This window comes from Juglans regia, chromosome 2 (genome assembly GCF_001411555.2).
Source record: "Juglans regia cultivar Chandler chromosome 2, Walnut 2.0, whole genome shotgun sequence".
In the NCBI taxonomy this organism is placed as follows: domain Eukaryota; kingdom Viridiplantae; phylum Streptophyta; class Magnoliopsida; order Fagales; family Juglandaceae; genus Juglans; species Juglans regia.
Window position 1 is genome coordinate 34,532,540 of NC_049902.1, and position 17,173 is coordinate 34,549,712.

The 17,173-nt window shown below is 35.4% G+C and overlaps 2 protein-coding genes across 2 annotated transcripts; one reads left to right on the plus strand and one right to left on the minus strand.

The window, feature by feature from the left end:
- The first annotated feature begins 1,584 nt into the window (after positions 1-1,584).
- Positions 1,585-2,544, plus strand: LOC109010534 (glycine-rich cell wall structural protein 1.8-like). Its single transcript, XM_018991408.1, has one exon. It carries the CDS (start codon positions 1,585-1,587, stop codon positions 2,542-2,544), a length of 960 nt encoding a protein of 319 aa, XP_018846953.1.
- Positions 2,114-12,807, minus strand: LOC109013367 (MLO-like protein 11). Its single transcript, XM_018995433.2, has 16 exons — positions 12,530-12,807; positions 12,054-12,244; positions 10,805-10,862; positions 10,463-10,698; positions 10,171-10,287; positions 9,178-9,238; positions 8,849-8,943; positions 7,960-8,034; positions 6,967-7,052; positions 6,289-6,338; positions 5,948-5,988; positions 5,474-5,644; positions 5,298-5,333; positions 4,896-4,963; positions 4,753-4,813; positions 2,114-3,856 (listed from the first exon to the last, which is right to left on the minus strand). Exons 2-16 carry the CDS (start codon positions 12,177-12,179, stop codon positions 3,464-3,466), a joined length of 1,674 nt encoding a protein of 557 aa, XP_018850978.1. The 5' UTR covers positions 12,180-12,244; positions 12,530-12,807; the 3' UTR covers positions 2,114-3,463.
- Positions 12,808-17,173: the final 4,366 nt, after the last annotated feature.

Below are 17,173 nucleotides of genomic sequence, written 5' to 3' on the forward strand. Positions count from 1 at the left end.
TTTATTTAATTTTCATTTAAAATCATCTCACTGTCCAAACAACTTCTACATGCCATAACATAAAGATAAGAGCATCTTTGGACGAGAATTAAATTTTTAAAACTTCTCAATATCAAATATTACTTAAACGCAATACTTTTTAATTTTAAATTTCTAACGTTTTTATTTAATCATTACTTAAGTACAAAAATAATACAATTTTTATAAATTTCAAATCAAAACAAATAAATTAATACGACTTTTAAAATTTTGAAACAAAGATAATATTTAAAATTATATTCAAACAATTTTGTAATTTTATAATATTTTTATTTAACATTTTTTTTTCAAAATCTAACAAAACATCTTCATTCAAACTATTTCACTATTATTTATAAATTTTAAAGAGTAATTCTACATACAACCGTAAAATACGTAAACACTACATAATTGTTTTAAAAAAAAATTGAGTCTACTATTAAAAAAATAATTTTTTTCATGCAAGTTCCATATTTTATTTATTCTTTTTAAAACGATTACGCGACGATTACATAATTCATGATTGTAAATATATTTTCTCAATTCTAAAATATTCCAAAAGTGTAATCATATCCTAAATCTTATATTATTTTTAAAAAATAACAAAAATAAGGAATGAGTTTCATATGTCGTATTGGAAAATCCAGGGAAACTTTACAATGTTCACTGTTAGTAGGAAAGTACAAGCTCGTCTCTCCATGATAATGATTTGTTCACTCCATGTAGTATGATTATAATCGATTCAATTTTTTTTAATTTTAAAATAAAAATAATATTAAAAAATAATATTTGATTCAAATTGTAATAAAATATTTCATATTATCTCATATTATTGTCTATCCAAACCTATTAACCCACCCTTAATGCATCATTTTCACCGGGAGGGATAAAGGGTGACTCATTGATTTGGTGGTTTAAACATTTTATTTTATTACCTTGTTGTTTTTACCTTATTTGATGATAGTCTTCGATGACGAGACACTCAAATTACGATGGACTTAAATGTTTAACATTCATTACTAACTAAGTAGAAGTCCTTAGCACGATTGTCCACTGGGTCCTTTTATCGTTTGGCAAATACGTAGATGCTTTTAAGTGGGATGAAGATCTCAGCGAAGTTGTTGTTGTTGTAAAAAAAGTACGTACTCTCCCCTCCTTTGTTGCGCCCCCTAAAGATCTAATCGAAATTATTGTTGTTGTAAAAAGAGTACCTACTCTCCCCTCCTTTGTTCCCCCCACCCCACACACACAACGCTCATGACTCCATGTTCTAAGAACAAACTAATGCGAGGCTTTTGGTGCTTTGTTACTTGCATGGCCATTTCCTGTTGTAAAAAGAGTACGTACTCTCCTCTCCTTTGTGCCCCCCCCAACACACACACAACGCTCATGACTCCAGGTTCTAAGAACAAACTAATGCGAGACTTTTGGTGCTTTGTTACTTGCATGGCCATTTCCCACAAACACTTGCTTCTGCAATCCATAAAGTCGTGAAGATCTCACTATAAATAACACAGAACCTTGATCACTTAGAAAGTCATGCAAAGCACAAAAAGTTCATAAAAGATGGTTGCACTAAGATGTACCATTGTGGATTTTTTGGTCCTCATATGCTTAAGCTTAAGCAGTGCCAGGGTACTTGAGGACACCGATAGTTACAAAATACCCAAAGGCCATCCTTCTAGTAAAACATTTGGAGGAGAACATAATGCTTGGGGGGTTGGTACCGGCATTAGCTTTGGTAGTGGCAATGGCTCTAGTGGTAAGGGATTAGGAACTGACATTGGCTTTAGCAGTGGTAGTGGCAGCTTTAGTCAGCGAGTAGGAACTGGCTATGGCTTTGGTGGTCAGGAGTTTGAAGTTGGCTATGGCTCTGGTAGTGGTGGTGGTTCTGGTGGCCAGGGAATAGGAACTAGCTATGGTTCTGACAGTCAGGGATTTGGACTTGGCTATGGCTCTAGTGGTAGCAGTGGTTCTAGTGGTCAAGGAATAGGAACTGGCTATGGCTTTGGTGGTCAGGGGTTTGGAACTGGCATTGGCTTTGGTAGCGGTAGCAGTTTTGGTGGTCAAGGAGTAGGAATTGCCTATGGCTATGGCAATGGTGGTGGCTTTGGTGATCAAGGGGGAGGAGTTGGTGTTGGCTTTGGTAGTGGTTTTGGTGGTCAAGGAGTAGGAAGTGGCTATGGTTCTGGTGGACAAGGGATAGGAGCTGGTTGGGGGACTGGCATTGGGTCTGGAGGAGGTAGTCAATTTGGACCAGAATTTGGTGCTGGAGGGGGTTATGGCGCAAGAGGTGGAGCTGGTTTTGGTTCAAATATTGGAGTTGGATTCGGGCATAAACTTAATAGTAACATGAAAAATCAAGGTTTTGGAGCTTGTCCTCCTAATGGGGTATTCCACCTGATTGCGATGGCTTTCAACCTCCTGCATCTAGATGCGGTGGCTGTCAAACCCCTATTTTTGGACCACGTTGTTAACCTTCTCCATGTCAATGCAACAATCCTCCGAGCATCCCTCCGGGCATAGGGATGCCGCAAGGGCATGGAAGTTCTTTTGCGCAAGAAGCCCATGAGTCTGAAAAGAGCAAGGAAGATGCTGAACCCATCCCACCAAACTCGTCACCTGACCAAGACAATGAAGCCCACCACTAGTCCGCAACTAATGGGCTTGAACAAGAATTTCAGGACCATGACAAATCTCAACTTGTAATTCTTTGGAATAAAAGCTTCCAACTCGCTTCCTGAAAAGACATTTGTATGATCCAATGATATGGTATACGTATCATTATATTCCAAAATCCAAAAGGTTTTGAAGTGGTAGGATCTACAAACCTTCCCTAACCCCAGATTATGCGGCTCCCACGATCCGTTTTACAAGAGTATAAAACAATATTGAAAAAGCGTTCAAATCAAGGTGGTCATGGTTGAGGTTTCTCGGTTCACCACTAGCGATGATACAGGGAACAATATTAGTAATTGTTCAGATGGCTTGAGGAAATCTAGAATTTCTTCTGTTTGGATCTAAAAGGAATAATCGGCTAAGAATTTTAACAATTTTATGCAGCACTAGTCACATTTTCTTTCTAGGTTTGTGTTTTAACTGCCTTTATTTTGCTCCACTACGAGAGGGATGTTTAACTATAAAAAGCTGAGAAACTAGAACCAGACATCATCACAATTAGTAAGTGTACATTCTTTAAGTTCCACGAATCAGTAACATCAAAAGCTCGTGTATTGATATCTAATTAATCATGTCACAACTTGTATTCTCTAGTATTCTATGAACTTCTACCATTCATCTGTATTTCGGAAAGAACATCCGATGATGCTGTACGGAACCATATATCAAGCACACATCTCTCTCTCTCTCTCTCTCTCTCTCTCAATAATCTGAAACTTGATATTTGTTTGCTCATTTTTTCTTCATTATCATTTTCATGATCACTTCATTCTCTTCTGCTTGGCAAAGAACAAGATCTGGGAATACCTTGTGTCTTAGAAGACAATGTAGCTGGCGAAGAAACCGAGGCAGAGGGTCGAAGGAGGGGTGTACCTACTCTGCTTGAGGTTTCATTAGCAACTGGCAAGGGGCTGGTTGCAATATCAGAAGCTGGCTGTAACTCAATTTCAGTGCATGCACCAGTGGCAGTTCCAGGGGTGTCATCAACGAACTCATGATCATCTTCCTCAATTGACATTACCGTGCTTGTGTCTGTGTGTATAGTGGAATCATCGGTGAAAATACCATGCCGCCTTCTCCTCCTAGCTTCCTTCCCCCATCCATGGATAGTCTCTCTTATCCTATTAGGAATTAAGGCTGCCTTATAATTTGTTCCCATCTGCAAAATAAAAACAAAAAAGTCAGTCCAATACTTTTAGGAATCTTAGTAGATCAAAATTTGATGCATGAAACATCTACTATTAATGGGATCTATATCCTCACTTTGAAGTTTCTTTAGCAAGTAAATAACACAATCTTGCCATGAATCTTGCCATGCATAGCATATGTTATACAAGAGAGCAGAAAGAGCCAAACCAGTCCTACACATAACGGATACTGGGGATTTACAGATGCGTTATCATACCGAAAGACAAGAAACAAATTTAGTAATTAGGTCAAGGATGAATTTTAAAGGAAGAATATCAATCGTTATTGTTATTATTTTGATAGGTAAGATTAAATTTTATTAAAACAAGTAAATAGGAAAAGCCAAAGTACACATGAAGTATATAAAGAAAACAAATTAGGAGCTAGAAATGGATGCAAGAAAATTTATCATTTTTAAAATTGGAAAAGACATTCCACAGAGGACACGCTAACATCATTTACAGGTATCCAGAAATTATCTGGCATGACTAGCATAAATTAATTATACTCCCTCAAATTATACAAAAGTACTTTGGGAGACTTTTGTACATGTTTGGACTCCAAAAATGCATCCCTAGAAAAAAAAATATTAAAGAGCAAGCTAGATTTGGGGCTAAAGCATACCAAACATATTTATCCCGTTGCTTAAGTTCTATCGACCTATAAAAAGAAGTTTCTCTTTCAAATTTTATTGGCCATCAAAATGAGCATGTTCTCAAAAAAGATAGAAACTCCCCACCATCTCATAATTCCTCAAATCAATCACATCAGAGCTCAAACCTATGCCACAAGAGAGTACTACCTTATAAATAGGTAGTTTCATGCTTTTGCTATATTTCAACTCCAACTTTTACTCAGTAATAATACCTGAGTAACAAGTGCATAAAGAGGCAAGGTGCTGTAGCTGCACAGGAACTGTCCAGCAAACCTACAGGATAATAACAATAAAAAAGGGTCATGACTGTAAACATGTCCTAAACAAGATGGACAGCATTTAAAAGTTTGCCTACCCCAAAATCAGCCTTAGGTACACGAGCAAACGACTCCTGATATAGCAAGAATCATACCCAAACTGCCACTGTGATGATATCAATACAGATAGTTTAGTTTAAGCACAGGTCTTCCATCCTAACAGAGAAAATAAAGGAAACAAAATATCTTTTCCCGTGTATCCTTTGCGGTCTATGATCTTGTAACCATTAAATGCTTTCAGCATATTTAAACAGTTTATCCAAGTCACTTCATTTTCTCAACTATTATCTGTAAACTGAAGAATAGCAGAGAGAGAGGGGGGGAGCCATTAAAAAATAGAAATTAATTTTCAAGCCAAGATGAGATTGGTCGATATTGGGTTGAAAAGTCATCTCCAGCACTCCAAATAAATACCAAACTAGTCAAGGAAGAGGCAGTACCCAGAACCAAAAGAAAGAAGCCAATTCAAATGCATTCTGCAAAAAGAGTAAAAACAAAGAAAGAACCGTGCATATCAGCTTTACTTTCCAGAATGAAAGTAGTAGAGAATCCATTAAAAAAATGAGAAAATAAACTTGCAACAATCTGCAGATACTTCATAGTAGCTTTTGCCAACCTGGAAAAGAATAAAATGGATCAAGGACAATAAGAGTTCTGGTTTTTTAAACCAGAAAAGATCATCTCGAGGCCTCAGCTTTGCTCCTGTGAAAAATCCAGTTATACTTGCATTCTCTAATGCCAAGGTTGCAATAACATGCTGCAGCTTTGTGCCGACCAGAAGAACAAGCTGCACACAAGCATATAGAACCGGATTTTTTAGGTTAGAGTCAGCCGCCGGGTAACAAGACATGTACGTGATGGAACTCCCAGCTATGTAACAGATCTAAGATCAAATTTTAATTTAGAAAATGCATTCTTGAGGTAGTTCCACCAACTGGACATTTAATATTAAGATGTAATATGTTGACCATCTCTGCTGTTTGTGAAAATACACCTATGATACCCCCTTGGAATCCACAACGTATTCAATCAGCCAATAAGTAACTGTGAAAGATACAAATGAAAAAGAAGAAAGAAAAATACAACTTACAGAAATAGGAGCAATCGCTATCCAGAAATAAAGATTAGACCCTGTATCAAGTATCAGAAACAAATGATTGTATGTTTAGAGAATTTGGAATGACAAGTATGATAGATTGAACTACAATCTATAGATGGGATAGACAGCACAACAAGAAGTAAAAGCGTACAAGCTATGTTGCTCATTGAGACTGGTGCAGAAGAACCACTTGAAAAGTGAGAAAACTAAATAAATAAAGATTAAAGGACCAGAAGTATATTCACTTCAGCACAATTCAAAATTTTCCTGCATCTAACCAAAACAAGCACAAAAGAACCATCTGTGGCTTCATTTCCCATAATGTGCTGTACCTTTTACATTAAACAGCATGAAAGCAACAACGAATCCCCACAGTAGGCCACTGCAAGAGATTAAACAAATAGGCAAAATTAGATGTCAATTTAAGAAAGGAATCCCCTTTAGAGAAAAATCAAGAGAGCCAATCATGCAAAATAATACTAAACGGGAAAAAAAAAATGCGACTCAGGTAAAATGACCTAGGGCCCCCAGAGTCAAGTTAATACCGAAACTCCCAAAATCCAGCTTGTCCTTAAAAAAACAGAAAAACTCCTGTTGGAACAAATACATATATACAACCATAAATAAATGGAAACTTGGTAGTGTCCCCATGTAATCCTGTTCCCTCTTGCCCTCTGTGAGAGTTCAATGAAAGTTCTTAAAAAAATTTTGCCTTCAATGATTTTATTCCAGGACTTTGTATCTGGAGTAAGCTTTTGAGATAAAGAAGAAAGTAGAGCAGTTTGTTTAACCAATGAACCCATAGGATAAAAAAATTATGAATGCTTAGTTGGTCATTTTGTCCTGGAGGAAAATCAATATTCGATTTTGATCTCATTTGCACAATTCAATAAGGTTGCTTAGAACTCCATGAGGAGATAAGAGGTCCCGATATGTGAACAGAAACTAACAACAAAATTATTCAAACATGGTGTGGCAATGGAAGTAGTGGGCTTTAGAATATTAGGTACCTCACACCAACAATCTTTTGGAATTCTTCTTCCATTGAGCGAATCATATAGGCATGAAAATCGTATTTTAGTGTGAGATTGTGGTTCTGCATTGAATAAGGAGAAACAAAAATCAATATTCATAAAGCAGTAGGCATAAAAGTCTTTGTACTATGTCAGCAGAAAATGCAATCCCTCAATAGTCTAAATATCAGAAGTGAAGACATGGAAGAAATCTCATTTTAGAATATGGAAAACATAACCCGGGGGATAGCAAGAGACCAATAACAAACGAAAAATCCACAAGGGAACTCCACAGTGGAACCCAAGACAAGCTCAATTGTTTTTTTTATAAGTAATAAGAGATTTTATTCCCAAGAATAGGCATAAGCCCAAGTACACAGGACGTATACAAAAGAAATACCTACTACTTTCTAATACCAAGACAAGCTCAATTGTTAAGACTTGCTAAGATGATAAAGCGTGATCTTTCGAAATTAAGTGATAAACCATGAATATTTTAAAAAGGCATACAACCACAAATCGAGTGAACTACCTGATAAAATAATTCAAATATTTGCAGTTTTCTATAAACAGAAGTTTCTGTTAAACAGATTGTGATCATAAGATTGTCCCTCAAAACTATCCTAGCAGTCAATAGATGGATATCATCTTCATCTTTATTATCAGAAGAATCTTCAACTAACTGTTTTGTCAGCCAAATATTGGAACATTGCATAAGTTTGTCTTTTGCACTACTTAAAAGTTAACTTTTTCAGAGCACAGCAGATCTGTGAGCCCCGTTAACAATATTAATATTGAGAGCAATTTCTAAATATATATTTTTTTTCCAATTAATTTCTGGACATAATTAGTAGCTCAAAGGCATATTCTGTGGATGACCAGTCCTATAGGAGATTTAAAAAATAAAAAACAAAAATCTGAATTACTGACAGTAAAACCAGAAGGTGCCAGACTGAAGTTATCTGTTGATCTTGTGAGAACACTGCATACCATGATGAAGCCCTTCCGGAGTGTAAGGTAATCGGCACGAACCACTGAACGCCCAAATTGCCGGAAGAAACATGTCTGCAATATCAATAAACCATACTGCTTAGCATAAATATTATAACAACACAACAGCAGCAGAAAAACATACATGGAGGGAAAAAAAAAATCGTATACGAGTGTGGAAAAATTAGAAGTTAAGAAATAGTACAAAGAAAGCACACATACACTTACAGCACTAGTCAATACAAAGCAGTATACGTGTGCGGAAAATATTAAAAGTAAGAAAAATAACTACAGGGGAAAATCAATTACATCAACAGAGAGAATAAAAGAATCTGAAAACAGAATATGGGGAGAAGAGAGTATATATTATCCTTCTAATAATCGCCCTGAGGTGATTTTTTTAATAATAATAATAATCCAGTTGACTGCAATCTGAAATCCTAGAATAGTATTGCAGTGGATCTAAACTCCTCATTATGCTCGGAATTGAAGCTATATTACCATTACTGCCTACAGCCTTCTAATAATCCCCTATGGTGGTTCATTTATTGCAAACAAAGACATTTGCTAAAATTTTTGCAGACAGTAAGAAAGGACCCCACAAATCTCGTAACCCATTACTGCATTTACAACCCCACATATTTTGAATTTTACTTTTCAAAATATGTTCTTAGAATTTCCAAAATACACTTTCACTGACACTCCAATTAAATCCCTCTAGCATTGAAGATTAAAAGAAGGAAAAATACAATGAGTAAGTAGCTAAGTTAAGGAACCCAAACCAAACACACTTAGCAAGTTTATAGTCGACGAGTTTTCTGAGTGTTTTTAGGCACTACTCTAGCCTTAAGCATACAGTACAACAAAAGAGAAAAAAAAATGTACCTACCACCCAGACAAGGAAACTATTCCTGACCCAGGGATTTGAAGTATGAAACTTGACAAATGTTGATTGCCTTCGCAATGTCTGCTCTCTTGTGATTTCTGTTACAAGATATATATATACACATATATTAAAAAAGAGAGAAAGAACATACAATGGCAATACCAAACCACATCAATTAAAAAGTAACATACTCTAAATAATGTAGGATCCTTGAATGAGAGTCAGAAAGATGGGTAATGTACTGTTATCTAATAGAATAATTTAATCAACATGTGGGGAACTACTAAAGATGACTGTCATTCAATTATACTAATTACCTCTTCAGAGCTTACCAGTTAATGCATCATGCCGGTCCATGTGAGCCTCGTCCTCCCATACCCTCCAGCTGTGAATCTGGTAAAATTGTTACATGTTATACAATATACCAGTACGGCAAAGACATCCGTCTTCTATTTTCAATGTTTACAACTAAATCACCCTGTATATCAAGCGGATGAGAATTGGGCTGCACATAAAACATTCTTACTTCACATACACAGAGTCTTAGCACCTAAGGAAAGAGATACTACTTGTAAATGATTATGAAGGCATGTCATGACAAGACCATACTAACAAGGACCTATACAGTACTTGGTTAGTCCGGGTTTCAGAACTTTGTTTGAATTCATTTCTGGTTCCATAGGTTGTTTATTCAAGCGGAAAGGATACATGACTCCTGTTGGGTGTCCCCAGACCCATATCAGTTTACAGAACGAGAGAAGAACATATAAACTCCCAGTCTGGAATAATCAAAAGTAAAATATCAAGTTTGAACGAAAAGAAACAACAAAATATTCAAAATATTACTCCAGAGTGAGTTGCTAGTTTCTCTGACTGCAAGCAAGCCATTTTCATGGTTTCATGGTTTCCAATGAAATGCATGACTGCTACATTTTCATTCATTGTTTTTATGGGTGCTCACAACCTTAATCAGGGAAATCAGTACTCTACCACTTACTCAACTTAATAGCATTAACTGGCCACAAATAAAGTACGCAACCACTGCTTCGGGTGAGTCCTTAGAAGTACCTTTCTCATGTTTGCAGGTCTTGACCAATAGTTAAAATATTTCTGTTTGCATCAAAGTTAACATGATTCATACTAGTGGTATCTTGTGGTTGACAATATAAGAACAAATAAGATACAACACAAGTATGAAATCACCCCAAAACAAGACATCAGTATCTCTCCAAGACTTTGCAGCTCCTACAACTATTAAATGGGAAAAAAATGAGCAAGGAACTTTTCAGTTAGGTTGAGTGTAAGTATAATACAGAATGTCCCACCTTCACAATTGCCAGCAACATTGTGAGGCAACTGTAAGATATATGAGTTATTGCCATGACAAATATGAAGCGGTGCAACTGCTCAAGACCTTGATATGAAACAAATGGTTCATGATCCTGTGGCACAGAAGAAACTTCAAGACTATCCAGAAGGTAAGCGGGACTTATAATATATCGCATAGATAAACAGAATATAAATGCATATAAATCTATATATATATATATATATAATTTCCTTGAGTATTCATGAGAGGAGAAATTGTTAGTTTATCTTTAAGGAGAAGTCACGTGCCTTTTTGCAGGTATTCTGATTCAATTCATTCAACATCCTCCTAAACAAGTGAGGTAGAACAGAAGCCATCAACAGTTTGCGATCCCGGGATGAATTATTTTCTTGTTCTTTGTCAATCTCTGATCTGGAGCATGGGGCAAACTTGCTATCATAGAACTTCGATGGTATGCAAATATTGGATATCATACTTGAGGTAGCCGTTAAAAGGAGAGAAATAAATCCAAGCAACATCAACTCTGATGAAAGAAGTCCACAAAATGGAATTTCAAATATCAGCACAATGAAGAAACACGTAACTAAGAGTCACTGATTACCAAAACATAATCTTTTAATGCCAAACACCTTCTTTCATTTTCTCCACTGCTGCAAGCAAGGGTTTTCGGTTAGTTTTCTGCAACCACTGAAACAACAGAAAAGCCAAAACCTCAGATAGAATAAATACGTAAGTTGTTAAAGGCATTACAAGAGGGTAAATGAATGGACTTTGACTAAGAACACAATGTATGAGTGAGATAGCTTTAAGAATTCATAGCTTTATATATATCAAATAACTTGAAGATATCAAATCCCTGTACGCCTCACTGTATATAGGGAGCTGCATTAGTTTAAGCTTCAAACCCAAATCATACGTCTAGACTAACTACAGAAAGGCAGGGGCACCATCTAGTGTGGTATGAGGCCCACAAAAAAAGTCTCTGTGCATACAATACTAAATTGATAGATTTGACTCAACATGGAACATCCTAGTACCCAATGAAACTCAATAAAGCTTTATCCCCAAATGGTTCGGCATCAGAAACAGAAATGCACTTTTTCAAACCTGAAGCTTCTTACTTGAGTTGTCCAAAAAATTCGACATTATTTGGTGGAGACATCACAAGGATGTATTGAAAAGCATACAGATATAGTTGCGTTCAAGGCTTGGACACCAAGAATAAGCTTAAGTGACAGGGTGGAGAATTGCAAGGTTGTGTAATCAGGGACTATCCACCTAATTAAATGATACCGGCGACAACTTATCTGACAAACTCCATTTGGCAGTTTGAAGAAAAGAGTCCCACTGTAAGATGCTAAGATCGTGTTGCAATGGTATTTTCCACCAAAACAATTCTCTTTGAATAATCTCAACCGTGGTTTTTATTATTGTCAAAATAGATGATTTATCAGCAGACGAGAAGATTCAAGGGCTTCATTACTGTTACTCACGAAGATAGTCACCAAAGTGACAAAGCAAACCTAGGGACATACCCCGTTTGATGGGAAAAGCAGAGTCATATAGAAGATTCAAATATTTCACATTTGTATATTATACACAAATGAGTCCCATGTAATACGCAAGTTGTCTGGCAGAAGCTTTACAGTCAACCATCATCAAGTAATGTCAGTCTCGCCATGAAGCACCATTGTAAAGAAACATAATAGCCTAAGAGTCTAACGTTTTAGTGTTCTTCAACCTCACCCAACTTCCCATGCTTAAAACCGCCTAACAGATCTAACAGATTAAATAAAAAAAGTATGCATAGACCGATAATTTGTCAAACAGGCCATGCTGAATTTAACAAGCAAAAAAAAAATACAGAATACTACTTACGGAGCTTAATCGGTGGATAGATCGTTCCACGAGAACAGAAACGGCAACAAAGATTGTCAACACGGTAGCAACAGACCACGTCGGAGTCAAGGCCAAAGACCGCATCTCTTGAGCATCTTCCGCCATTCTGAACAATCCTACTAGCAGCCCTTAAACCTTTTTATCCCAAATACCCGCCAAGTACTCCCATCCTACACCGACCACGGCAAAATTTTCTCAAAATTATGACCGAAAACTCTTGTGCTTTGATTATAAACAGAACCATATTACGAAATGCACAATCAGAGCCATTCCTCGATTCTCAGAAAACATAATAATAATTCATAACGTGAATCACAGAAAGTTCTAATATGGCAGTTCCACTCATCAAAATATAAATGTTTAAGCCGAAAAAATTAAAGGTATTTCTCAATTCGATTTTGAAGCTAAAACACACCCACAAAATGGCAAATGCGTTAAAAGATCCGTAAAAGAACCTGTTATCCTTCCAATCTTCGTTCCGGAACGAGATAAGGCTTCAATAACCTCTCTATCCTGAAAGTATCACTACCATTAACTCAAGACTCAGTTTTTTTTTTAAATAAAAGATACATGAGATCTCTCTAGCCCCTTAAACTGTAATAATGCCGGCTTCAAGAGTACACCCCAAATGAACCCTGGTTCCTAGGGGAACTAGTTCTGATAATTGCCCAACTGCCTCTCTCTCTCTCTCTCTCTCAGTTCGTCTCTTTCCTAAAAGCTTCCCCTAGAGTCTGGACTGACTACGTTTTTCCGCAGCTTTTATTTCTCCTTAAATGTGCAACTTTTTTCTCCAGAGTCCAGAAACCCTTCGTGATTCTTGCTCATGTTTAGCTGTTAGGAAAAAACAGAACATAGAGCACCTACATTCACCTTCGGATCTACTTCGACGTTGACAACAGATTAGGCCTCGTTTGTTTTCATTCAAAAATACATCTTATTTCGTCGCATTTCATTATTATAAATTTTTTAACTTTTAATATAAAATAAAATAAATAATTTAATTTTTTAAAATTTTAAAATAAAAATAATATTAAAAAAATATATTTTAATAATATTTTATTTTATTTTTTAATTTTAATTTCAATTTCAATCCATCACATCTGCATAAACAAATAATCCTCAACGCGCACGCGAGAAAGAGACAGCTGTTTCTTTGTCAAATCCGATAAATTATTTGCATGAAACTTCCTCCTGGTACTTACCCAGATAGTATAAAAGGAATTTCCTCTCGGTTTGGAGAACCGCCATTTGGAACCTTCACCAGGACAAAACAAATACTGCTATTTTTTTAATCAAATACTCTTTCAGTTTTAATTAAATTTTTATTTACATTAAAATATTTTAGAAAAAAAAAAAACTAGATACATAAAATAAATTTTATAATATTTAAATATCAATATTACATAAATGAATGGCATTCCCGCTTGCAGGGGCACATGCATGCGAATCTGCATCAAATATTATTTACTTCAGATTTATTTATACCAAAGCTTTTTGTTTTTACATCTTCAAGAGTATAATAGGTTTGAGAGATGAGATGAGAATTTTATATTTTATTTTAATGTTTAAAATATTATGTTTTAATATTATTAATGTGTTAGAATTTGAAAAAATTAAATTGAGATTTGAAAAAATTAAATTATTTATTATATTTTATATGAGAATTTAAAAAATATGTAATGATGAGATGAGAATTTTATATTTCATTCCACCTCCCAAACCTATTATAAATAAAACGATCCAAGGCCTGCTATACTGCCATTTTAATTAAAAAATAATAATAGTAAATAATTATTTTTTTAACTTCGTCCCTCAAACTAGATTTTCTGATTCGACCCCATTCTTACTTCCTAGCTGCAACTTGATTGTCCACCACACTTTGCATTATTGTGCTTCTGATGGCTCTCTCCCGTCGTGGCGGAATCCTTGACTGGATCAATTAAGAGACGGATAATAGCTTTAATAAGGACAACTGAAATTGGGTTCCACCCACATGGAACCCTTTATTTTGGCTTGAATCTACAGGGACAACTCGAACTTATTTTGATAATGCACACTCAACAACTAGAGGTGATCGATGATAATGCACTGTTGCACACCCTTCTTAGTTCTTTGGCTTGAGCCTATGGTCTTTTGTTTTGATAGGTAGACCATTCATGGAGCTATGCCTTCATCAATCTAATAGTTTTTAGAGATTAATTACACTTTTCAACAAAAGATTATTACCTATTTTCTCATCAATCGATCGATCTAAATGCATTTTGGAATGACCATCGATCCTATTTATAAAGCCATGCGTTTTGGAATGACCATTGACCCAGCTTTTATGTCCTCCAGAATAACGAGGTCGTGAATTAATTTTCAACCGACCATGCAACCTAAAATGTACGAAACTCTTTTAAGATTCTGGACCGGTAACTCAACATTAACGAAGAACAAATTATAAAGCCATCCAGTGCCATAAAGTCTAAAATTTGACTAGGAGTTGAAATTTTGGCTAAATTAAAATTATTAGAGAAGTTTATTCATATTTAACTGTTTAAATAATAAAATTAGATACTGACATTTTATTATTTAATTAACTAAAATTTAATTAGATACTGATATTTGATTAGACCAAGGCCGCTTAATGGAAACTCGGTTGTTAGGCAATAGGCATTACTGCTAGACTATTTTGGACGTTGACATGTCGTGGTTTTACTCTTATGCGAGGTTTCGAAAGAGACATGGACATGATCATCTAGGTCTTGGAAAATTTGAAACCTCTTGGGGGCCCGAGGGACTAGTACTTGCAATTTCCTACTGTAGATCCTGATTTTCCTGACCTAACATGTGCCGACATAGAGACTTTCATGCGATCGATCAATGTCACGTGGCTATGATGGAACAAGGGTCTAGATGAAAAGTGATAAATTGTGATCTATTTGGACTGAAAAAATTCACAAGTTTTATATTCTTTCTATTTATCCAAAAGAAACTACAACTCCAGTATTTATAGACATACACTCTTGATTATATACGAAAAACTACTTCTATTCTAATAAAAATAACAATCATACTCCGAATCTAATTAGAATAACAATCCTAACCAACATAAATTAATTTAAATCAATAAAACAACTGGCAATTATGATAATTCTTCATACTCTAATTAAATAATAACTCTTCCTATAATAAAACATAACTTCAACCCACTTCGTGTCTTAATCCACTGCGACTTATCCGCTTTGTAGTAGATTTTTAAATTATGTTTCCATTATTCCTCCTCTCTTCCACAGCAACCTTGTCCTCAAGATGTAATCATAGAACCTGTCATTTTAATTGTTCCGTTTCTTTCCATTTTGCATCTTCCATTATTTCAAGGATGAAGACTTGTGGCATCCGACACTTGTGTCCTGATGTGAACTTTTTATTGCAATTGAAACATAACTTTTTCTCTCGCTTCTTCTTTATCTCCTTCCAGCTTAATCTTTTGAACTCCATATTATTGTTTTACATGTTGTAGGAGACGTAGTGACCGCTTGAAGGACTCGTGTTGCTTGAACTAGTGTGTCAGCTTCGTTTTGGATGTGTACTTTCCCTTTGCTTACTTAACCGATCATCCCTCATTATTGCCAACTCAATTGTCTCACGTAGTGTTTTTGGCTTGAGCTTCGGACGCCTGCAACAATTTCATCATTCAATCTTCCCAAAAACGTGTCTATCAGTGCCTTTTGAGGCCAACCAACCACTCTAGTTGCTAGGCGTTCAAACTCACGCTGATAATCTTGGAGAGACCCAGATTGACGAATCTGAGATAGTGCTTCATCAATGTCCTCGTATTCGGTTGGTCCAAAATGCACAAATGCCTCTCGCACAAAGTCATTCCAAGTGATGAGCTTTTCTTTCTCCTTGTAGACTCATCAAACCCATTGCTACCATACATTCGTCTTACCTTCTAAGGGCTAATCACACTTTATGATCCTCAATAATGGCTTGAAATTCAAAAAATTGTACTGCTCAGATTACCCACATCGTTGGATTGTTGCCAGAGTAATACAGAAAGTCCATTTAAATTGTCGTGGATGGAATTGTTGATGTCCTCGTTCTCTTTGGTGCGGAATCCGTGAGTATGACCCAATTTCTTCTTGTTTTAAAAAGTCTTTGTCTAGCCGACGAAAAGGTTGCTCCTATGATGCATCAAACAACTCTTTAATTGCTTTCAAACTTTCTTCCATTGATTGAAGCCGTGAACTAGTGTCTTTGATCCCTTCCCATACCTCGTGCAGATTGTATTCCAAGCTTTCAAGAAGTTTCCTAGTTGTAGTCATGCTCTGATGCCACTGATGAAACCAATATCTTACTATGATAAAAAATGATAAATTGTGATCCACCTAAGGCGGTAACAAACCACAAGTTTTATACTTTTTCTAATTATCCAAAATAGAAAAAATCTACACAACCTCCCATCCTCCACACACCACACATTTTTAAAATTTTTTTTTTTCTTCCATCAAATTTTAAATATATGAATAATGAATAGAAAAATAAAATTATTTTAAAAAGAATAAACTCAAAAAAAAATTTTAAAAAAATATTAAAAAATATAAAGATTTTAAAAAAATATGGTGTATGGAGGTTGGAGAGATTGTGTAGCATTGCTCTACTTCGAATCTAATTAGAATAACAATCCTAACTGGAACTAGTTCAAAGCAATAAAACAACTGACAACTATAGTCTATTTCTTACTGTAAATAAATAATAACTTTTTCAAGAATAAAACACAACTTCAACCCACTTTTATGTCCTACTCTACTGGAGCTTCTCAACTTCATAGTAGACTTCTAAGTTCCGTTTCCGTTAGGCTATGTTAGGAGTTTTTTTTTTTGTTTTTGTTTTTTTTTTTTTATGCTCTCGATATACGCCGTCATATATAAATATATATATATATATATATATATATATATATATATCCCAAGTATCAAACTAAACCTTATATTAGGCAGCCTCCCCCTTCCCTACCCTTTTTTCCTGGCATTTCCCAATTTGAATGGTTGGGCATTAAAATGTCTAAACTTGAAAAACCACAATTTAGAGATTTATTATTTGTTTATTTTTGT

Coding starts and splice junctions, on each gene's coding strand:
- LOC109013367 (XM_018995433.2), bottom strand. CDS start 12,179: ATGGCGGAAGATGCTCAAGAGATGCGGTCTTTGGCCTTGACTCCGACG. Junction 4,964..5,297: donor CTTCTTTCTTTTGGTTCTGG/GTACTGCCTCTT, acceptor ATATCATCACAG/TGGCAGTTTGGGTATGATTC. Junction 3,857..4,752: donor TTTATGCACTTGTTACTCAG/GTATTATTACTG, acceptor TTTATTTTGCAG/ATGGGAACAAATTATAAGGC.
- LOC109010534 (XM_018991408.1), top strand. CDS start 1,585: ATGGTTGCACTAAGATGTACCATTGTGGATTTTTTGGTCCTCATATGC.